Below are 23,479 nucleotides of genomic sequence, written 5' to 3' on the forward strand. Positions count from 1 at the left end.
CACACACACACACACACACACAAACACACACAAATAGATTAAACACACCCATTGGATAAGCCTGTTCGGCCTATTTATTCTTGATCACCGAGCCCTGAGTCACTGATGAGAATGCTTCCTGGCCTTCTGGCCTTAGACAGTTCACCATGAGACACAGGTGGCCACCTTATCAGCACCTCCTTTCACTGAGTAAGACTCCAGAGAGAAGGGGCCCTGCCCAAACCCGGATTTGGAAGTGGCTTGATTTGGACCCCACCATCCAGCTCCAGAGTCTGGCTTCCAAATTCTCAGGCATATTAACCCCTTCACATGGGAGTGGCCCCAAGTCCAGCCCCAGCTCCCAGGCCTCGTTAAGGTTGACCTCATTCATGGCTCTGTCCTTGGGGCCTATGACAGGACCAGGCATGGAAGAGCATGAGTGCCATAGGTAGCCCAGGTAATGTCTCTGCGGGGGGTGCTGGTGCTTGTCTTACATGCAGCTGACCAATGTTTGATCCCCAGCATCCCTTATGGTCCCCTGAGCACAGACCCAGACAGACCCCTGAATATTGCTGGGTGTGACCCCAAAACCAAAACAAACAAATAAAAAAGTGGAAGGATATGGAGTTGGAGGGATAGTACAGTGGGTAAGGTCCTTGCTTGCCTTGCACACTGCCGGTCTGGGTTCAATACTGGGCACCCCATATGTTCCTCCTATCCCTCAGAAATGGGCTCTGAGCACAAAGCCAGGCATAAGCCCTGAACACTGCCTGCCGTGCCCCAAGCCCCGAAGAAAAGTTAAGGGATGGGGTCCAAAGGCTAGCCCAGGAGGTTAGACACTTCCCTTGCCTGTTGTGGTGGCCTTGACCCTGATTTGAATCCCAAAGAACCCACCCCACCTCACCCTACCAGCACCTCTTGTAGTCCTCTGAGCCTCATCAAGAGTCAAGTCATTTCTGAGCATAGAGTCAGGAATAGCTCCTGAGGGTCCCCTGTCCCCCAAACAGTTTATACTGGTCTACAAGACCAGTTTACTATGTGCGGGGTACTGGCAGAGTGTTGTGGAACTATAGCGTGAAATTGCATTAAGTCCTATTATTAACAATATTGTTAATATCACACACACACTAGCTCTCACACACTTATGGTCTAACTCACATTCATACATACTCATATACCACTCACACGCACTCATACACTCACACGCTCATACTCACACACTCATACATATTCATACACACGTTTTCAGACACATTGACACACATGCTCACACTCACACATTCAAACGCATACATATTCATATACATGCTCTCACACACTCAATCTCACATGCTCACACTCACACACTCAAGCACTCATAAACATACTCACACACGTGTTCACACTCACACAAACACATACATAGTCACACACACCTACATACTCTCACACATGCTCACACATTCATGTAGACTCCCCCCAGGCTCACACATTCTTATACACATACACGTATATATGATAAACACTCGGTCAATAAGATAAATATAAATGAAATGGAAACTAGAAATCCGTTTGACCTAAAACATGTAAAAACTAATGTAGTGCTTTTGAGCTAGTGGGAAATAGGTACTTTAACATCGTAATGCTGGAATCGAAATGATCACAGATGGAATCTTACAAAATGCTGTGTACCAGCTGGTACTTATTTTAGCAACAACAAAAAGATGACTAAAAATCCTATCTGTTTAGGAGATATTACAGTGGAGATTACAAAATGTTTGAGTTGTACAGTGCAGCTAAATCAGTATGGAGAGGGAACTTTATAGCTTCGAAAGCTTCTATTGGGGGGCCAGAGAGATAGTACAGTGAGTAGGGTGTTTGTACTGCACAAAGCTGGCTGGAATAGGCCATGAGCACAGTCAGGAGTGACACACGCGTGTGCGCACGCATGCGCGCACACACACACACACACACACACAAAAGCCAAGCAAAATGGGGGGCAGGGAGATAGTACAGCAGGTAGGGCACATGCCTTGCATGCAGCCCACCTGGGTTCAATCTCCAGCTCCCATAGGGATCTCTGAGGAACACCAGGAGTCATTCCTAACCACAGAGCCAGAAGTAACCCCTGAGCACCGCCAGTGTGGCATCCCCCTCCCAAAACAAAACAAAACAAAACAAAAAGAGTGCTGTCCCCAGCTGCCCAATTTGCTGAAATCAATGGTGCTGTGTCTGACTGAGTTGTGGCAGGGCGCACACATTATAATAATGCTAGTGTTGGAATCAAATAACAAGTGGAGGTGAGTACAAACTACTAAGACAGCTTTGGGAGACCAGCTTGCTAGTGGGCAGCTTGACATGGCTGCAGGCAGGCAGGCAGGAGCTGTCCTCCATGAAGAAGGCTTCAGACCCTGGGTGTGGAGATGCAGAAGGCACCCAGTTAGGCTCAACCCCATGGCCTAACTTTGCCCCCTATTTCAGAGGTGCGTGCTCGGGCACGCCTGTTGATTTGATGGGGCCACGGCCTCTCCTGCCAGGAGTTTATCAGTCCCTGCTGTTTTTGAAACATTGGCTTATCAAAGTCTTTGCAAACCAAACTTTCGGATTGCAATTTGACGGTTTGGGATTGATAAATCACTCTTTTCCCCTTACCTTTGCTCTGTGGGTGCTGCTGTCAATGGGATCCTCCTTTTTTCTTTCTTTTGTTTGGTTTTTTAGGTCACACCTAGTGGTGTTCAGGGCTTAACTCTTGGCTCTGTACTCAGAGATCACTCCTGGCGTGGGGGACCATATGGGGTTCGAGGATGAAACCCAGATCAGTGTGCAGGGCAAGTGCCCACCCATTATACTATATTTCTCTAGCCCTACCCCCCACCCCATCATCTGGGATTATTGAAATGTCAGTGAACATACCACTTCCATTTGTCAGCATTGGGAGATTATCAGGACTTCATAGATTTTCAGGAGATTGATAATAAAATGTTATGGACATTGGGGCTGGAGCGATATACAATGAGTAGGACATTTGCCTTGCATAGTGCTGACCTGGGTTCAATCCCTGGCATCCCATATGGTCCTCTGACTACTGCCCAGAGTAATTCTGAGTGCAGAGTCAGAAGTAACCTCTGAGCATTGCTGGGTGTGACCCCCCCCAAAAAAAAAGCAAGTAAAAGAAAAAAGAAATGTCATAGATTCGGTGAAATGTGCAGAACCTGAGCCAGCACTACTCAGCACTTTGAGGCCTTAATTCTACAGATACACTTGCACACGTGGGAAAGAGTATATCTAGGGTGGGGGGGGGGCAGGACTGGTTAGATGGGGCGGGGGGCGGGTGGGTGGAAATGGCACTTGTCTTGATACAACCATTCAATTCCCAGCACCACCAAGAGTGACCCCATAGATCTGGAAGTGAATCAAATGCCTCCCCCTCCTGGGGGTGGGAAAAGGGCTGGAGAGAACTTACAGTGGGTAGGACTCTTGCTTTACATTGGCTGACTTAAGTTGATCTCCAGTATCATATATGGTTTCCCTAGTCCCACCAGAAGTGATCCCTGAGCACAAAGCCAGGAGTAAGCCCTGAGCACTGCTGGGTATGTTCCCCCCTCCCCCCCCAAAAAAACAATATATCTATAAATAGTAGTCACAAAAGTCTGGGAACGTGGAGATAGGAAAATGAGAGCCTAGGGCTCTCATTTATTGCTAGTGGGCGCAGAGATGTCTCAGGTACGAGAATCATAAGTTGGGGGAGCTGTGGGGCCTCGAGGAGGGCGCTTGCTTTGCATGCGTGATCTCTGGCATCCCCTATGGTTCTTCTTGGAGTCTGCCAGGAGTGGACCCTGATCTCAGAGCCAGGAGTAAGTCTTCAGCATCGCTGGATGTACACCCAAAACAAAAATAAAAGAAGAAAAGAACAGGGGACCAGAGCAATAGTACAGTGGGTGTGGTACCTGCCTTGTAAGTGGCGCAGCTGGGTGCCATGTCCTGCATCCCATACAGTCCCTTGGCACCACCAGGAGTAATTTCTGAGTGCAGAGTAGAAGTGATCCTGAGCACAGGTCAGATGTGGTCCCAAAAGCAGAGCAAAGTTCTTGTGCTTTACATCCCCACCCTGATAAAACTTCTTTTTTTGGGGGGAGGGGTTGGGTTGGGATACACTCATCTGTGCTAAGGGCTAACTCCTGGCTCTGTGCTCAGCAATCACTCCTGAAGGTGTTCAGGGAATCATATAGGGTGCTGGGGATGAAAGCTGGGTGATGCAAAGAAAACACCTTAACCTGCCGTATTATTATTACTCCAGTCCTGCACTGTAGCACTGTCCCATTGTTCATCGACTTGCTCGAGCGGGCGTCAGTAACATCTCCATTCGTCCCTGTCTGCTCGCTCCAGGAACACGAAGTGAGAATTGCTGTTACTGTTTTTGGCATATTGAATACACCACGGGTAGCTTGCCAAGCTTGCTGTGCGGGTGGTATACTCTTGGTAGCTTGCTGGGCTCTAAGAGGGACGGAGGAGTCGAACCGGGGTTGGTCGCATGCAAGGCAAATGCCTTACCCGCTGTGCTATTGCTCCAGTCCACTCTGGTCCTACCTTGATAAAACTTTTTAGAACGAAACAGAAAATAAGACACTTCTTTTGAGACAAATAGGACATGATCTCCAACTTGAGAAATAAAAATGAGAGACTTTTCTAAGATACCCCATGCACCCACCAACTTTCCTGCTTTTCTATCCCATCTCCTTCCATTCCCTTTCCTTCTCTTCCTTTCCTCAATAAAGTTTCTACTGAATTTAGGCAAAAGGAAGAACTAAACAAATAACTAAATAAAATAAAAAAGCAAAGAGCAGAAATATTTTCAGGGAATGTGAAAAATGTTCGGGACTTGCTGGTCTGTATCCAGGATATTTCTGGAAGGTCACATAGGGAATTCAGAGCTGTGCTTATCCCTGGGAGGAAAATGAGAAAAAAAGTCAAGGGACCATATTCACTGCAGACAACTTTATCCTCTCACCTTTAGCACCATGTTCCTGGTTCCTGGTTTACTTAGGGATTTTTTTTTTTCCCTTTTTGGGTCACACCCGGCGATGCACAGGGGTTACTCCTGGCTCTGCACTCAGGAGTTACTCCTGGCGGTGCTCAGGGGACCATAAGGGATGCTAGGAATCAAACCCCGGTCGGCCGCGTGCAAGGCAAATGCTCTACCCCCTGTGCTATCTCTCCAGCCCCAGGTTTTTAATTTTCAAATTTTTTAAGTTTTAAAATGAATTTTTATTAAAATCAGCATGATTTACAAAGTTGTTCATTACAGTTGTTCCAAGCACTTAGTGTTCCAACACCACCAGTGTGACCTTCCCTCCACCAACATTCCCAATTCCCCTCCCAATCCCAATCTGCCCCCTTAGGCATAAAGCAAATATACTATTTATAATGCTTATCCCAACAAAAGTTTATTACTTAAGTTTTTTGTTTGTTTGTTTTGGTGCCACACCTGGTGATGCTCAGGGCTTAGTCCTGGCTCTGTACTCAAGGGTTACTCTGGGGACTGTATGTGGTGCTGGAGATTGAACCCAGGTTGGCCTCATGCAAGGTAAGTGCCCTACTTGCTGTACTATTGCTCCAGCCCCTTACGTTTTTTTCTATAAAAAATTTTGACTGGGGAGGAGGGTGGGAAATAAGGCTCATTGGTAAAGCATTTCTTTTGCTTATTTGAGGCATTGGGTTGGACCCTCAGCAACAAACAATTTTAGTGGGGCCAGGGAGTTACTCAAAGGGCTTCGGCATATACTTTGTGAGGGATATACTTATTTGATCCTCAGTACCACATGGCTTCCTGAGCACCAAAAAGCATCCCCCCCCCCCCCCCGGGGCTGGAGCAATAGCACAGTGGGTAGGGCGTTTGCCTTGCATGCGGCCGACCCGGGTTCGATTCCCAGCATCCCATATGGTCCCCTGAGCACCGCCAGAGGTAATTCCTGAGCGCAGTCAGGAGTAACCCCTGTGCATCACCGGGTGTGACCCAAAAAGCAAAAAAACAAACAAAAAAACAAAAAGCATCCCCCACTCCCCACTTAAAAAAAAACAGAAAAGGGCCTGGAGAGAGTGCAAGGTAAGGCACCCCCATATGGTCCCCTGTTCCCCACCAGGAGTAATCCTTGAGCCCAGAGCCAGGAGTAAATCCTGAGAACTGTTAGGTTTGGCCTCCAAACCAAGGAAACAAACTCTAAATAAAACAATGTAGCCTTAAAAAATTATGTTGGGACCAGAGAGATAAAGAACATAGTAAGTAGGGTGTTTTGCCTTGCATGTGTTCGACCTGGGTTCCATCTCTGGCATCCTATATGGTCCCTCAGCACCACCAGGAGTGATTCCTGCCTGCAGAGGCAGGAGTAACCCCTGAGCATCAACAGCTGTGACCCTAAAACAAACATAAAAGATAGTAGGGTCCAGGGAACTGCTCAAAGGGCTGGGGCACATGCTCTCCATGCGGGGTGCCTAAGTTTGATCCCCAGCACTGCAGGGTCTCTTGAGCACACCAGGTGTGACCCTGAGCACCGTATTGGGAGGCCTCCAGCACTGCTGGGTGTGACCTCAAACCAACCAAATAATGATACTGGGGGGCCAGGAGAGGGTTCAATGATGTTTAAAGTCCCTGCCGGCAAGCAGGACGCCGAGAGTTTAATCCCTGACCACATGTGCCAAGCATGACCCTGAGGTTCTGCCATCTGCCATCCCTGGCACTGCCAATGATGTTCAGCTGCACTGTGGCCAGCAGTGTGAGCACTGCAACCTGAGGCACAGTTCCTGGGGCATATCTTTACTACCTCCACACTTCATTCTCTTCACAACAGTTGTCACCATGCTGTCAAATGGCTTACTTCCCTTGAAGGGTGTCCAGTTCTTTATCTAGAACCCCTTGGAAGGAAGAGGATCTTCATTTTCCCTTCCATATTTTTCTGGGGGAAGGGGACATACCCAGTGATACTCAGAGATTCAGAGGCTACTCCTGGCTCTGCACTGAGGAACTATTCCTGGCTGTGCTTAGGGGTCCAACTGAGAAGGGGAATCTGAGGGAAGGGCTCTGGGGATGCAGCTCCTAGGAGAGTCACAAATCACAAATCATCCTGTTAGTCGTCCATTGCCTCGAGCAGGTCCCAGTAACGTCTCCTTCATCCTAGCCCTGGGATTATATTCAAGGCTCTTTAGGAGAATGAGACCCATCATTGTTACTGGTATTTGGCATATTGGGTATGCCACAGGGAGTTTGCCAGACTCTGCCGTGTGGGCAGGCTACATTCGATTAGGAGAGTATTTGCCTTGTAAATGTGAGGCTCTGGGTTCCACTTCCCGCACTAGCAAAAACAGAACAAAAAGCAATGGGGGGGTGGGCAGCCCAAACAGATAGTGAGCAGTGTAGAAAGTCAATCAAATATCAAATATGATCTAGAGATATGCCTTCCATTGTATGGTTTTGGTTTAGGGACCACACCCAGCTGTGCTCCAGAGATGGGCAGTGGGTCATGGAGGAGAGTGCGTTCCCAAGCTGCTTTTTTGGGGAAGGCCACACCTGGTGGTGCTCAAGGATTACTAGGAATTACTCATGGTGGGGCCAGGGAACTCATCCTGGTTTGCTGTGTGCAAGGCAAGAGCCTGACCTGCTGTCATGTCTTGGTTTCGCTTGTCCCCGCCTTTTTTTTTAAACCACACCCAGTGTTTTGGGCTTGTTCCTGGCCCAGCGCTCAGGGATCACTCCTGGTGGTGCCTGGAGGACCATATAGGGTGCTGGGGGCAAAACACGCTACCCGCTGTACTATCTGTCCAGTCCCTCTGCTCCCATCTTAAGGGTGTCACTTGCTCTTTGCGAGGCTGCCAAGCTGGGAACTTTGCACCTGCTTTGTGCCGCTCTGGATCTCATTAGTACTTATTTGTGAAAGGCGGCCGTGCCTTGGCCAGACCTTCTAGCATTTCTCCAGACAACCCGGAGACAGGTGGTACTCCCCCTCCTCCCCACCCACCAGCTCAAGGGATGAGAAAACAGGTGCAGACGGGCCAAACCAGTCCTCCACCCAGCCCCATGCAAGTAAGAGACAGTCCTGAGCAGAGAGCGCAGAGCAGAGAGCTGAAATCTGGCAGCGCCCAGACGCAGCCGGCTCCGGGCAGTGGTCCTATAGCTTTGGTGGCACACAGAGCCTGTCCTGCCACTTCCAAGCTGCGGCACCCTGCGTTTCTGTCGCTTGGGTCCTCTGTGCCCTCTGCTCAGCGTGCACCTTAACGTTCACCCCAACCGGCGTTTGTCTGCCCTGCCGAAAAGAGGGATGATCCCCAAACAAGGGCGCGACTTTGCATTAGGGGAAGCACGGAGACAGACAGTGGCCAGGGTCTGGGTGCTTGGGGCAGAGGGACGCCGGGGCCCCAAGACAGCAACTCTTCGACCTTCCCATTCCCGTCTCGGGTTCTTTCGTTCATCCGCTGTCCACACCCCTGCCTAGCCCGCCGCACCCCCCTCCATTTTTTTCCACCCCAGGCTGAAAAGAGGTCGTGGTCCCTTTAAGGCCCGCCCCTCCCTCCCCCAAAACTTCCCAGACTCTGCTCTTTCCCATCCCGGACGGCCGGCCAGGCTCGCCGCCGAGCTGGTAGGGGCCGGGGGCCCGGGGTCGGGGCCGGGGGCGCAGGGCGGGACGGGGGGCAGGCGCCGCCCGCGGGCCTCGCCCGCCACTCGCGCCAAGGGGGCGGGGGAGGGGCGGCGGCCGGCGGCGCGGGGGCCGCGGAGGACGCGGCGCCGGGTCGCCCGTCGTGGACGCGCGCGGCCGGGCCGGCGGCCGGGAACGCGTCGCGTCGGGGACGGTTTGGCGCCGCGTTCCGTCGGCGCGCGCCGGCGCGAGGGGCGCCCGGGCCGGGCGCGGGGGCGGGGCGGGGAGGGGCCCCCGGCCCGGGGAGGGGCCCCCGGCCCGCCCCTCCCCCCACCGCATTCCTCTGACGTCGGCACCTCGCGACCCCGCCCTGGCCGCGGGTCACGTGGTATGGCCGCGCCGCCCCCACTCCGCGCTCTGCTTGCCTGGGGGGGGCGGGGAGGGCTGATCGAGATCGCTGCCAGTTCACCCCAACTTTTACTTGCCCGGACCCCACCGAGTCCCCCTCCCCCGTTTTGCTGACGTTGATCCCCCCTTTCCAAACTTCGCTTTCGTGGGGACCTCTTCCGTGGAGCCCCGTTTTACGCGGTGGGAGGGTGCCGGAGCAACTTTAGGGGCCTCCCCCCGCTTTTCCCATGACTCTAGCCTGACTTTCTAAGCGTCTTGCTACGGGTTAGCGACTTAGTGCCCTTTGTGAGGGATACTGGGTCAGCCCCCGGCACACCCCCGAAACCGGCTGTTGGGTGTCGGGGACAGGGAAGGACCAGGGGGTTCTCTGCTGGGCGCGCCATTCCCTCCCTTCTCCACCCCCTACCGCAATACACACACTCTCTAGAGGCAGGCAGGCGACCCACCGGCGCTTGACAGCCCCACTGACTCCCTCGTGGTGCGCACTTGGCAGTGCCCCGTGCAGGGTCTTCCTGGGTAGGCCAACCTAGCCAAGACGGGCTGGAGCCACCGCTCCTTCGCCCACCAGCATTTCCGTGCTAAATATAGAAAAACCCAGAGTGGTCAGGGCGACCGCGTGGAAACAGTTGGCATGAATGACCAAGGGAGGGGGAGGGTAAACTGGGCTCTTAAGAACAAGAAGGTTTTAAAAAAAATTGAACTGAGACTACCGCACCAGAGGACTACTGCCTAACTCAGGTTGCAGGGGTAAAAGGGAGAACGTGTCTTAGGTGAAAGGTCCTGTTTACGCACAGATCGAGGGGTCCGGGAAAGATCCTTTCCTTTTTGGAGGGGGGATGGGCACATTCAGCTGTGTTTAGGGCTTACTGCTGGCTTTGCACTCAGGGATCGCTCCTGGAAGGCTGGGGGGAGCATGTAGGGTGCCAGGTATTGAACCTGTGTTGGCTGCCTGCACGATGAAGAGTTATAGTGGAAGTGGTGAAATGGAACCAGCACACGAAGTGAAAGCAAAAGGAAAGGGAAAGTGTGTGTTGAAGTCCTCCAGCTTGTTGAAGGTAAAGACTAACAGTAATGGGAGCCAGAGCTCACTAGTAACTGATACTGCGCGGAGATGTCTCTGGCGCTCAGCGGTTAACTCAAATAGTTACTCTAGGCCTCTCCTTTCGAGGGTCGTCCCCTCTCATCCAGCGTTGGCCGAAAACAAATTCGCGCATGCGTTCTCTCCTCCCATCGCTCGTGGACTGCGTCTAAGAGCGTCTAGCCGCTTGGGGTGGGCTCACTATTTTCACCCAATCAGCTACCTTCAATAGTCTACCATCTGGGGTGCGAGTCTTTCCACTCTCCATTGACTAATAGGGTCGGGACGCGGAAGACGGGCACCTCCAGTTAGCTAATGGAGAGAGGCAAGGGGGTGGTGCTTTTTCCATCTTCTTTCAGAGTGGCGCGGGAAGAGAGTAGTTTTCATTGGTCGTCCAACGGCTTAGCTTTGAGGGATTGGCGGTGAAGCCAATGAAAAGTAGGAAGGAGGCGGAGCTTTCTGGAGATTCTCTGTCGTCGCTCCTATCAGGTGTTTGTAGGGAGGCCAGGCAGCACCAGAAATTCCACCTATCAGATTGGAGTTTATTTTAAGGCGGCGGGGTCAGCGGAACGACTGGCAGAGGCCGCTCACCTATTAGAAGTGCCCGAGACAAATAAGGGCGGGCTTTTCTGCAGAATGGCGTGGGTTGCATCCAATGGGTGCGTGAGGCGTGCAGAGGCCTCCCCTCCCCCCGCGGCGGGACCAGTGGCTCCCCCTATCGGGTGGGGGCGGTGGGTGACGGGCGTGTCCCTCCCCCAATGAGAGGCGGGGGGAGGCGGGTTCTGCGCCGCCATGTCGCGGAGGCTGCTGCCCCGGGCGGAGAAGCGGCGTCGGCGGCTGGAGCAGAGGCAGCAGCCGGACGAGCAGCGGAGGCGGTCGGGAGCGATGGTGAAGATGGCGGCGGCGGGCGGCGGAGGCGGCGGTGGCCGCTACTACGGCGGCGGCAGTGAGGGCGGCCGAGCCCCTAAGCGGCTCAAGACTGACAACGCCGGCGACCAGCACGGAGGCGGTGGCGGCGGCGGTGGAGGAGCCGGGGCGGCGGGCGGCGGAGGCGGGGTGAGGCCAAGGGCCGTAGGCTCTGGGAAGGGTCACGAAATGAGGGAAAATTTCTCACTTTCGGGGGTATTTTTTTTGGGGGGGAAGAGGGGTTGGAGAGCTCTGCGCACGCGCTCGATCCCTCGCGCCGTTGATGGCGTGGGGGAGGGGCAAGGCGTTGGGCAAACGGCGGGGTTTGCTCGAGGACAAGCGTGTGCGCGTGCGCGCTGCCCCGGACGGGCTGTGGGGGGCGGAGGAAGCCCGCGGCGCCAGGGGCACATTGCGCAGGCGCCGCGGACTGGCCTGTGGGGGGCCGGGCACGAGGCCCGGCCGTTTTTTTTTTTTTCTTTCCTTCAGTTTCCTCTCGGTTCCCTCGCGCAGGCGCACTCCTCCCTCCCGGGCCTCGTGGGCGGCTGGTGTGGGGGCGGGGGGCTGGGCGAGCGGGAAGAGGGGCCGGCTGAGGCGGGCGGCATTCTGTGGGATTCCTCCGGAATCTCGACACGGCCGGCCTTCTCGAGCGCACAGTTGCTTGCTACCAACACGTCTCGGCTCCATTTTTGTGGGCCTTGGGGACCCGGAGCGGAGGCGTCCGGCGTGGGGGCGGGGGGGGTGGGGGTTGGGGCGTGCTAAGCGTTTGGAAGTTGGGCCAAGCGTTGGCGCCCTTGCACACTCGCGGCGTGGCCGGGGGCGGTGGGTTTGGCCAGCCCGGGTGTCCCCGAGGGGAGGGCGCGTGACGAGGAGTCCCGGCCTCTTCGGTCTCGGGCGTGGCCGTTTTGCAGCGTGGGGGGAATGGGGGGAGGGGCAGGGATAGTGCCCCTCCGTGGGTGTTGTCGGCGAGCACTGCTTTCCCCCGGGCCTCGTGGCACAGACTTGAAAGGTATTCATTAGGCGCCCACGACTCCCGTGGGCGAGAGGGCGTCGTCGGGATTCCTGGTATAGAGATGCAGTTATTCATTGAGCGGGCGAGAGGGGGCAGGGATGTGGACGTTGGACAGCCAGGAGCCACCTCACGAGAGCGCCCGCTGGGGGGGGGGTTGTCTGTGGTTTACCCCCCGCAAGTGGGAGTCCAGGCCTCCCCTGCCCCGGCATGTGGGCTGCTTGGGCGCTCCCACGCTGGAGGATGGGCTAAGCCCGGGAGTGGGGAGAAGAGGTAACTGGTGGTTTGGAGGTTTAGTGGTTTGCGTTATTGGAATTGCTTATTTTTACTGAGGTACCGTCTACAATTTTCCTTGGTCTGTCTAGGACATTATTTTTAATGCATTTTTGGATTTTTTTTTTTTTGGGACCACACCCAGCAAGCTCAGGGGTTTCTCCTCTCAAAGCTCAGGAATTACTACTGGCGGTGCTCAGGGGGACCCTGTGGGATGCGGGGGAGTGAACATAGGCCCACGCGTGCAATGCAGATAACCTACTCGCTGTGCTATTATCTGGCCAGGGCGTTAATTTTTTAAGCCACTGTTGATGGAAGGTGGTTACAGACAGTGGTCTAGCCTGACCTGCTGCTCTGGTGCCTGGGTACGTTCTTTATGGATGGGACCTGAAGATGAGTGGTGGCAACAGAAACACTTGCAGGGCCTGAGAGATAGTAAAACTGGTAAGGCCCTTGTCTTGCATCACCCTTGAGCATCTCTGGGTGTGGCCCCAAAAGCCGGGAAAAAAAAACCGAAACAAACCAACCCAAAATTCTACTAAATAAACCATAGAAAGAAACAAACCAACCCAAAATTCTACTAAATAAACCAGTAATGCTACATTAGGGAGTAAGCGGTGCGCCTGCGGTGGAAGCACAGGGCAGTTTCTCATCAGTCAGGCTCGGTGGGGAAGGGGGACAGACAGTTGCTGCCATCCTGCTCTTGCCTGGCTGTTTTCCAAATTCCTGAAGTCAGTCCTGAGGTGAGAGGGACCCTTGTCAGTTCTGTCCTGCCACATATAGAAACTCTAGGGTGCCATGCCTGTCTGCCGTGCCAGTAGCACAGGCCTTTGGGCTGCAGGCTTCTCCAGCAGAGTGTAAAGTCTTGTTTCCTTCCTCAGGAGAACTACGATGACCCACACAAAACCCCTGCTTCCCCAGTCGTCCACATCAGGGGCCTGATTGATGGTGTGGTGGAAGCTGACTTGGTGGAGGCCTTGCAGGAATTTGGACCCATCAGGTACAGCTTGAGGCCTGGTTGGGTTATGTGGGAAGGCCAACTCCTTGTTGACATGTGTGGAAGCGACTGGGTGGGGGAGCCCTATGCCCAGGTCCTGGGGTTTCCTCTTGGGATTGACCCTTATGTTCAGGGTCAGGTTCATAAGTACTCAGTCCTTATTTGCTACTTTGTTGGGTCTTTGGTAGCGATTAGCAAATAGGTGCTCTAAAGCCTTGCTTGTTCCTCCAGTCCCCGCTGTCCACTCCTCCGGAGTCCTCCCACACAGCTGCCTAATCTGCATGGTGTGCTCCTATAGTGCTTGTGTTTTGGGGGTGGGTTAGCTGAGAAATGGGGTTGCTAGAGCTCTGCTGCTTGCTTGCTGTACCCCAAGGGGCATTGTGATTAGGGAAGCACAGCAGAATACAGAGCCACTCCTGCAGAAGTCCCTCCCGACTGCATCCTCCTAAATGGATCTATTTTCCCTGACAGCTATGTTGTAGTGATGCCTAAAAAGAGACAAGCTTTGGTGGAGTTTGAAGACGTATTGGGGGCTTGCAACGCTGTGAACTACGCAGCTGACAACCAAATCTACATTGCTGGCCACCCAGCATTTGTAAACTACTCGACCAGCCAGAAGATCTCTCGCCCTGGGGACTCGGATGATTCCAGGAGTGTCAACAGTGTGCTTCTCTTTACCATCTTGAACCCCATATATTCCATTACTACGGTGCGTGCTGGCCGTTCCTTTTGAGGCTTCTTGATGAGAATGCTCTCTTCCCATTCCCCTTCCCCTTCCCCAGCCAGGCTGGACTGACCAGCAATCGCTTTGTCTACATGTTGCCCACCTTTGCTTTCACAGGATGTTCTGTACACTATCTGTAACCCTTGTGGTCCTGTTCAGAGAATTGTCATTTTCCGGAAGAATGGAGTCCAGGCCATGGTGGAATATCCTTTGCTGGGAGACTTCCTTTGGAGGACGCACGGGACTTCACTGTAGTGGTCACCAGGGTTTGTTTTTTAGTGGATCGCCACCATTCATGCTCATAGTTGTGGCACACAAGTTATAGTTGTGTCAGTGTTACTGTGGTACTTTTTTGTTTGTTTTTGTATATTTCAGCTACATGTGATGATGCTCAGTGGTTACTCTTGGCTCTGCACTCAGGAATCACTTTTGGTGGTACTTGGGGATTGAACCAGGGCCGGCTGCATGCAAGGCCAGTGCCCCATGCACTGTGCTATTGTCTAGCCCGACTATGACATGCAAGTTTTGGGGGTTGTGCCCTTTTTTGTGATGTTTACCCATCTTGGCTGCAGTGTGATTGGTAATCATAACAGTGGAGAAAGACTTGGAAAACAGGTGCTCTAAAGCCTTGCTTTGTTCACCCAGTCCCATCTGTCCACTCTTCCTATTTAGAACATATGGGGGACTGGAGAGAGGACAGTAGGTAATGCATCTGCTTTGCACATGATTGGCGTCCCATATGGTCCTTTGGGCCCTCCAGGAGTAAGTCTTAAGTGTGATGACCCCTTCACCCAATACCTGTACTGATGTCCTGTGCCAGGCACCCTCCCTGACCTGCTCTCTGTAAACAGGTGAGTGGGCTGTGAAGGAAAGAGCCATGCTATGAAGTATAGGAAAAAGGAATTTATTGGGGTGCTCAATTATTAGGGAGGTCCTGGAGGCCAACTCTGCAGTGCTGGAGTCTACCTGGGCCAGTTGGGTGCAGATGATACTGGGGGCCTCCCAGGTTACACATGGTGATGTTTTGGGACTGGAGGACTGGGGATCAAGTTACGTGCGGTCAAGTGCAATCCCTGTCCTGTTCTTCCCCTGAGAAAAGAAAGTTAAAGGACACTGCATGGGGGGCTGGAGCGATAGTACAGCGGGTAGGGCGTTTGTCTTGGCACGCGGTTGACCTGGGTTTGATTCCCAGCATCCCATATGGTCCTCCAACCACCGCCAGGAGTAATTCCTGAGTGCGGAGTCAGGAGTAACCCCTGAGCATCGCCGCGTGTGACCCAAAAAGCAAAAAAAAAATAGACACTGCAGGGGCAGGGGGATACGTGATGACCAGGCTCTGCTCGGACTAGTCTGGTGGACTGGAGCTTGGTGTTGGAGCAAGCAGATGAGCTGGGGATGGAGAGTAGCGGACCTGGAGGGGTGGGCTCACAGGGAGTTTAATGGGGAGCAAATCTTGGGTCAGAGAGCAGAACCTGATCTAACGCCTAGATTCAGCAGGAGGCATGGCCCATGGGAACAGTGGAGCAGGTCCTTGCTCCCTCTGGCTGATGGGATGCAGATCATGCAGTACCTGGTGATGCTCTGGAGTTAGTCCTGAATCTCAGGGATCCCAGGGATCCATTTTGAGTTGGTGGCATGCAAGGCAAGCACCCTCCCTGCTGTACTGTATCTCCAGCTCCTCCCTCATGCAGAACTCTTGATAGCTTGCCCTCAGCCTGGCAACTGTGGGTACAGAGCTACCCCGAAGCCTGTGTTGCTGTGCAGCCTCTATGCAGTCCTGTTTGCATCCATCTGGAACTCCTGGAAGTGATCCCATTGTGGGTCTTTTTTCCTTAATGTTCCTCACATTTGACTCCGTGCAGAGTGCCCAGCGGGCCAAAGCCTCACTTAATGGGGCTGACATCTACTCGGGCTGTTGTACTCTGAAGATCGAATATGCGAAGGTAGGTCTGGAAGTGACCGCCCTGCCCTTGGTAGCCCCCAGGTGAGATGAAACCTGGCTGATCTTGGACTTTGTCATCCCTACAGCCCACACGCTTGAATGTGTTCAAGAATGATCAGGATACTTGGGACTACACTAACCCCAACCTCAGTGGACAAGGTAATCCCGATGGTCACTTTGTTCTAAACACACCCGCCTTGCCTTCACTAGTGCACTCCATAGACGCGGCACAGGGTTATGTAATGCCATTGGGCTCCCTGTGGACACCTGGAGGCAGCTCTTGGAGAGACTCCAGGGGGAGACTGTGAAGGAGGAGCCTCTAGGTTACTGCTGTTTGGGGTCCTTTGACCTGACTGAGGGTACAGAATACATGTCAGGCTCGGCTGGGTCCAGAACAGCAGAGCTCCACTGAGACAGGCTGTGGCAGTGGCTTTAGAAGCCAGGCGCAGCCCCCATACGGGTTTGGCTGCATCCTGCTTCCCTTGGAGGAGTGTGCTTAGGGTCGCTGCCTCCCTGTGCTCACTGGACCAGGAACGGTTCTCTTCTCGCCACCCTCTCCTTGTGGGGAGGTAAAGAGGGTTCCGGGGCCCTTGCCAGCGTAGCATCTTTTGAGCAAGTTGACCCAGACTCTGGGTTTGATCCTGTACAGGGGAGATACCTGCGTGGAGCAGGGCGGACAAGCCTCCCTTCGCTGGTAGAGGGCACTGGACATCTCTTCAGGGGCCCCAAATGGACAGCCCTCTTCTTACCTCGCAAGAATGGGTGCCTTGCATAGGAGGGAGAGGTGGAGGATTTGCCTTTGACAAAGAGCGGCACCCCGTTGGCAAGACCGTCCAGCTCTGTCTGGGTCTGATCCGTCGGACTAGGCCATGGGCTGTGGGAGGAGACTGGTATGTGGGGGGGGCCAGAGGCTCCCCTATACCTAGACAGGCCTGTCTCACTTGTGTATCAGGGAGGCAGTAGGTGGGTGGACTAGACTCCCCTGAACTGTCACAGTGGGCACTGCGGTCCTGGCCACCCCCTCGAGCTCAGAGGCAAATTGGTGACCAAGTGAATGTACCCGAGTGAGCAATGGCATTACATGACTGCTAACAGAAACATGGCAACCAACCATTTCTTCTCCAAGGAACATAAATAGAAGATGTGCAGAGCGGCAGGGGCTAGTGGCAGGGGCTGGCTGTGCATTGGTTTTGATGCCTCTCAGCTTGCTCCGCCTCAAGGCTGGGGGGTCCAAAAAAAAACAATAAAAACAAAAACGAGAGCCTGATGAGGTAACCTGGAGTGAGGGCGGTGCTTCACCACCCCCTCAGGGACCTGACTTCAGCGGCTCTGCCTCTGCACATTGCTCACCAACACACAGGGTAGGACCCACTAGCTCTCCTGGAGAACAGAACAGAACATGCAGCCTCCACCACGTCCCCAGAAACAGCCGCAGACTTGAGCTCACTACATCAAGAACACCACACCGCGCTCCAAGGAACAGCTCCAAGCACAGAGACAGAGGCAGACAGAGACAAAGAGAAAGAGACGCACCATGGCAGCAGACACTGCTTTTTAACTAAACATTAAAGAAAGGCCAAAATCCAAGCAAACTCGAGCCCGAGAATGTACACAGAAGTAGGAAACACAGAGAACAGAGCTCTCGCAGCAGCCAGCCAGCGGCGCTCTTTTCGGAGAACGTTTCATAGACTGAAGTAGAGCCCATGGGCCTCCAAGACAATAGGATCCTCTCTCCACTCCTCGCCATATGGGTTTTGGTTTTTTAAGTCCTTTTATTTTGGGGGGGCCTTTTTTTTCTGTTGTGATTTTTATTTTTTCTGCAGTCATCGGCTGCCAACATAATCTGCACCAACTGGAGATCAGAAACCAAAAAAACTCAAACCACAACAACAGCAACAACAACAAATAAAAAAAAACCAAAACAGACCTAAAACCAGACAGCCAAACAACTCAGAGGTACACAGTTACCTGCTGGTGGGTAACCGGGCGTGCTCCCAAGGCCAAAAGTGCGGGCATAGTGGGGCCACTGGCACACTCCCTCAGCAGGAGACACGCACACGGAGCGCTACACAGCCAGAAGCACCGCACCCCACCGCACTGCAGCACACAATGTGAGGAGTGACAACACGGAGGGACACTACCCACTCCACACACCTTTATTTTCCACTCTCTGATATCTTCTGAGGACAGAACATCTGTGAGCCTTTTTTGATTTAATGAAAACAATTGACTTTAAACAAAAAGCAATTCTTAAAAAAAATTGTAGCGGATGTGTGCCGTAACTTGTATTTATGACTGTAAAACCATGTGATGCAGGGCTGCAGTGTATGTTTGATGGGACGCCATCTTTCAGAACTGTGCTAACTCACTGTTGAAGCGTCCAATGGTAAGAGAAATACAGATTTGTTTTTTGTGAAAAATGGACATTGTACTCTGTACTTCTGCTGTAAGTAGCCTTTTTCATCTTTGTAATGACTGATTGTTGACCACAAAATCCGGGCCGGTGGCAGGGAAGGGCAGCGGTCTGGAGCCCTGGGATTTGGAGTCAGCCGGACCTGGGTTCAAATCCTGGCCCAGCCACTCCCTTGCTTTGCGACCTTGGGCCGCGATATCTCTTAATTGACAGTTTATTGCTCAGTTTCCTTACCTGTAAACCGGGTCGAACCTACCTCATAGGGTTGTTGTGAGGAATTGAAGAAACCGCGTTGTCTGGACTGTAAAGCGCTTAGCAGTGTCTGCACTCAAGCGCTCGCTAACTGCAGTGGGGTTGGGTCTGCGCCATTGTCCGGGTCTGAGAATGTTGATGCTTTGTACATGACTGCTTGTTTGAACTGATTCTCATGTTCCCTGCTCACCCTTTTCTGCACACAGTGGGGGGTGGTGGAAGGGGGTGGATGTGGGGGGCTGTGGGGGGCTGTTGGGACTGAGCTTTACTAAGAATAGGCCTAGAGAGTGGGGCTAAGAACTCACGAGAGATTGTACCTGGGGCAGGTGTAATATTTGGGCCAGCTTGACCCTCAGGTCCGTTTTGTGCTGGTGACCTTCCCTTCAGGGGAGACTTGTGGAGAGCAGTCCTCCCCTCAGATCTCGGCTGCTGCGGGAGTTGTCATGCTTCAAGTGCCCAAGTGCCCTGCTTCCTGCAGGGCCAGCATAGCCAGGAGCCCAGAGCCTGGCTACTGCCTTTTGAAAGAAAACAGACTATAGAAAACGGTGCCCTTGGTGTATGGAAGAGGGCTCTATCTGTGAGGGGTGGGCTTCATGCCCTCTGCCCCCTGGGGTCATCATACTCTTTAAGAGATCCAGCATGGGGGCGGGGGAAGGGCTCAGAGGGGCTGAGGGAGTGAGAGTAGCCTCAGGTCAGGAGGGAGACACCGCTCTTTGTAAAGTAGGCTCTGACAGTCTTTTCTGTCTACAGGTGACCCTGGCAGCAACCCTAACAAACGCCAGAGACAGCCCCCTCTCCTGGGAGATCACCCCGCAGAATATGGTGAGGGCAGGGGGTTCCCCTCCGTGGACTCCCGTGGCTCATGTGCCCCTGCCCGCCGTCCGCCGCGCAAATTCTCACCCGTCCTCCCTCTCTTTCCTTCCCACCCCCCAGGAGGGCCCCACGGTGGGTACCACAGCCATTACCATGATGAGGGCTACGGGCCCCCCCCACCTCACTACGAAGGGCGAAGGATGGGCCCACCCGTGGGGGGTCACCGTCGGGGCCCAAGTCGCTACGGCCCCCAGTATGGGCACCCCCCACCCCCTCCCCCACCACCCGAGTATGGCCCTCACGCCGACAGCCCTGTGCTCATGGTCTATGGCTTGGATCAGTCTAAGATGAACTGTGATCGAGTCTTCAATGTCTTCTGCCTGTACGGCAATGTGGAGAAGGTGAGCTGCTGGCATGCGCCATTTCTGGGAGACCGGGGGCCCATGGCTGGGTTGCCTGCTAAAGCAGTGACTAGTCCCCATCAGATTGTGGGGTGCTACTTGTATGTGGATGTTAGAAGGCTTTTGAAATCTAGTATTAGAAAAAAAGAGCACTTTATTGTCTAAGTCAAATAGTAGTTCTTGTTTTGTGGTTCTGGGCCACAGTCAGGGGTGCCCGGGGATTACTCCTGACTCTTTACTCAGGGATACTTCCTGGTGGGCTTGGGACCATATGGAATCCTGGGGACTGAGCCCAGGTCTGCTGTGTGCAAGGCAGAAGTGCCCTACCTACTGTATTATCCATCCCGCCTCTTTGGCTTTACTTTTGTATATTATGATTTTTTAAGTCCTTATCGTTATGATAAGGCTTTTCATGGGAAATTTAAGGAGTGTGATAACACTGGGCCTTTGTGCATTTAGTGGTGGCTCTGTTGACGAGTCGATGCTGACTAACACTGACCAAGGGATTTCATGCTTTCAAGCCCATTAGGGTCATGGCTTTTTTGAGTTTGCAGCCCCCCAGCCAGGTCCTTGGTTATGGTGCCACTCCTTGCCGGGAAGTGTTCCTACAGGAGCAGGCGTGGGGAAGGGGTACTACTGTGCCAGCTTGTTGATGGGCTCACGAAGTCAGCTGACCAGGCCCACATGCTGTGGTATAGAAGCAGAGCTCTGTCGAGACTGACTTCAGGGCCTGTGCCAGTACTGTGGCCACCTCTGACCCACAGTGGAAATGTCCACGTTTCAGCCCATCTGGATTGGGGCTGTGCCAACAGGAAGCTGATGAAAGGCCACTTTTTGTGGCCTGTGGGGCATGCTGTCTAGTAGAACAAATGCCGAAGTTTGAGCGAGTGCCCCTTGGGTTGCTCTGTTGTTTGGCCCTGCTGTGGACTAGCAGAGTTGGGTTGGGAAGGGCCCTCCCTAGTCCTGGCCTGGGTCTGACCTTGGCTGACTGCTTTCCTCAAGGTCAAATTCATGAAAAGCAAACCTGGGGCTGCCATGGTGGAGATGGCGGACGGCTATGCAGTAGACCGGGCAATCACCCACCTCAACAACAACTTCATGTTCGGGCAGAAGCTGAATGTCTGGTAGGTGCTGGGAGGCCAGAGAGGGCCCTTCAGGCAGCAGTGGTGGGCTGGCAGGCAGGGAATGCAGTCTTACTGAGGCTCTCCCCACCTCCAGTGTCTCCAAGCAGCCTGCCATCATGCCCGGCCAGTCGTACGGGCTGGAAGACGGTTCCTGCAGTTACAAAGACTTCAGTGAGTCAAGAAACAATCGGTTCTCCACTCCAGAGCAGGCGGCCAAGAACCGCATCCAGCATCCAAGCAACGTGCTGCACTTCTTCAACGCCCCCCTGGAGGTGACTGAAGACAACTTCTTTGAGGTGGGTGCCTCAGATTGGTTCCTTGCCACTGAAACCAGGTGTGAATTGTTATTTTAATTTGTGGTGGGGAGAGGCGCACCCACATGTGCCCAGGGCCTGTTTCTGACACCTCAGGAGCTGCAGCGCAGGGATTCACCCATGCTAGCCACTGTCTGACCCAAGGCTCTTGGTTTTGGTCTTGGAGCAAATTCCTGAGCCACTGCTCTGCCAGGCTTTGGGTTGGGTGCTGGGGACAAATAAGTCAGGGTGAGGCAAGCATGAAAGCTGGAGTTGTGTGGCCCTGATGTGTACCAGCAGAGCTGGGTTGGGAAGGGCCTACCTAGTCTTGGCCTAGGGCAGAGTAGGCCGTGCACCCGCTGCTGTGAGGGACACTGGTGTAGCTGCTCAGGTAGGTGCTAGGAAACCTGCCTTGACTGGCAAGTGAAGGGTGGTTAAGTCTGTACACCTCTGCTCATGCCCAGAAGTTGGGGCTCACTGCTCTAACCTATTAGGCTGCGCAGGTCCATGAAAAGACCTTCAAATTCCCTGCTGTTAGCGACCTGGGTACAGGATAGCACTGGGTAAGTGCTGAACTGAATAGCAACTGAGTCTAGGGCAAAATACCAGTTGGAGGCCAGTGTCCCTCTGCCTGAGGGGCCCTTCCTGACCACACCTTAACAGGGTGCTAGGCACTGACAAGCCCAGGTAGCCTAATAGGTTAGAGCAGTGAGCCCCAACTTCTGGGTATGGGCAGAGATGTACAATTGTCGGTGCACAGAAACTGTCTCCAAAGGCCAGTAGGGCAGTCCTGCGTGGAGACACTTGCTGCCACTCCTGATTGGGGGTGTTTTCTATATTTTTCAGGCTTTTCAGGGATCTCCTGGTGGGCTTGGGGGAGCATAAGGTGTGCAGGGGATCATACACTGGTCAGCCATGTGCAAGGCAAACCTCCTTCTGGCTGTGCTATCCTCCAGCCCCACCTCCCCCTGGTGTGTGTTTTGTTTTGAGGTCTCTGGCTCAGTTCAGGAGTCACTCCCAGTGGGACTTGGCAGCCTGTGCAGTGCTGGGGATGGGACCTAGGCTAGCTGTGTGTAAGGCAGGCACCTTTCTACTGTCTTGTCTTGGTCCATAATATGTTTCTGTCTGCGGCAGATCTGCGATGAGCTGGGAGTGAAGCGACCGTCATCTGTGAAAGTATTCTCTGGCAAAAGTAAGTCTCCTGGGGCCCTGCTCCTGCCCTGCTCCTGGTAACCAGGACTTTCTGGCCCTGTTACCCTAACCTTTGCTTTTCTCTGCTCAGGTGAACGCAGCTCCTCAGGGCTGCTGGAATGGGAATCCAAGAGTGACGCCCTGGAGACTCTGGGCTTCCTTAACCATTACCAGATGAAAAACCCAAGTGAGTAGCTGTGTGTCCTACTCGCTGCCCTTGAGGCCTAATGTGTTGACTGGCTTGGGGCCAGGACTGAAGCCTTCCTGCCATCAGATAGGGCCCTAGCGATTGCTTCATTGTTTCTGACACAGGCAGTTGGGATGTGGTCACCAGGAGAGCAGCCTGATTGTCTCCTGGGAGGACCAGCCTGGCTGCTGACTGCCACCTCTGCTGCCTGCCGGGACTAGCACAGGCTGGTCGTCCTGGGAGCTGACTGCGTCAGAAGCTACCAGTTGATGCCCAGTAGGGGCCGTCAGTCTGGTCGGGAAAGGGATAGTATTACCCAGTAGGTGAAAGCTGCTCCCTGTGTTCCTGGGTGCTGACAGGATTCTCAGGTGGGAGGAAGAGAACGTGGAAGACTATGATGGCTGAGATTCCTGTAATGAAACTGCAAAAAGATTTATCCGGAACTAAGGGAGCTGGTTTGGGGGGGAACCTCCAGAAAGTGGCCTAACAAAACTCTCCTTGTTGCAGATGGCCCGTACCCATACACCCTGAAGCTGTGTTTCTCCACCGCTCAGCACGCATCCTAATTGGGTGCCAGGAAGAAGCCCCGTCTGAGCAGGAAAACTGCTTTTCCTTTATGCTGTTGGTTTTTTTCTTTTTGCAAAAGTTCCTGTATTCCTTTTTTTTAATGCTAGGTTAGTAAAGGCTTTTAACCATAATGGAAATGCTGAAAGTCTGGAGGGGGAGGGGAGGGGGAACTGTTATCTCCCAAGATTAACCTTCGCGTTTTGAAAATTACTGTACATGTGATTTTTTTTTCCTGTTCATACATTTGTGCTGCCCATGTACTCTTGGCACATTTCAATAAAATTGTTTGAAAATAAACATTGCACTTTCTGGGATCCCAGGA

The 23,479-nt window shown here is 53.4% G+C and overlaps 1 protein-coding gene across 3 annotated transcripts; it reads left to right on the forward strand.

Annotated features, from left to right (window-relative positions):
• Positions 1–8,524: 8,524 nt before the first annotated feature.
• On the forward strand, positions 8,525–23,479 carry HNRNPL (heterogeneous nuclear ribonucleoprotein L). Of its 3 annotated transcripts, XM_056135670.1 has the most exons (13): positions 10,721–11,124; positions 13,135–13,253; positions 13,722–13,959; positions 14,092–14,177; positions 15,821–15,917; positions 16,003–16,075; positions 19,332–19,403; positions 19,515–19,795; positions 20,798–20,919; positions 21,014–21,215; positions 22,347–22,404; positions 22,495–22,590; positions 23,098–23,479. In XM_056135670.1, exons 1-13 carry the CDS (start codon positions 10,861–10,863, stop codon positions 23,154–23,156), a joined length of 1,767 nt encoding a protein of 588 aa, XP_055991645.1. In that variant the 5' UTR covers positions 10,721–10,860; the 3' UTR covers positions 23,157–23,479. The 3 variants fall into 3 exon arrangements, with proteins under 3 accessions (XP_055991646.1, XP_055991644.1, XP_055991645.1); XM_056135671.1 differs by lacking the exon at positions 10,721–11,124 and adding an exon at positions 8,525–8,585 and having other exon boundaries at positions 19,332–19,795; XM_056135669.1 differs by having other exon boundaries at positions 10,662–11,124; positions 19,332–19,795.

Source organism: Sorex fumeus, unplaced genomic scaffold, assembly GCF_029834395.1.
Source record: "Sorex fumeus unplaced genomic scaffold, SorFum_2.1 ptg000122l, whole genome shotgun sequence".
NCBI lineage: Eukaryota > Metazoa > Chordata > Mammalia > Eulipotyphla > Soricidae > Sorex > Sorex fumeus.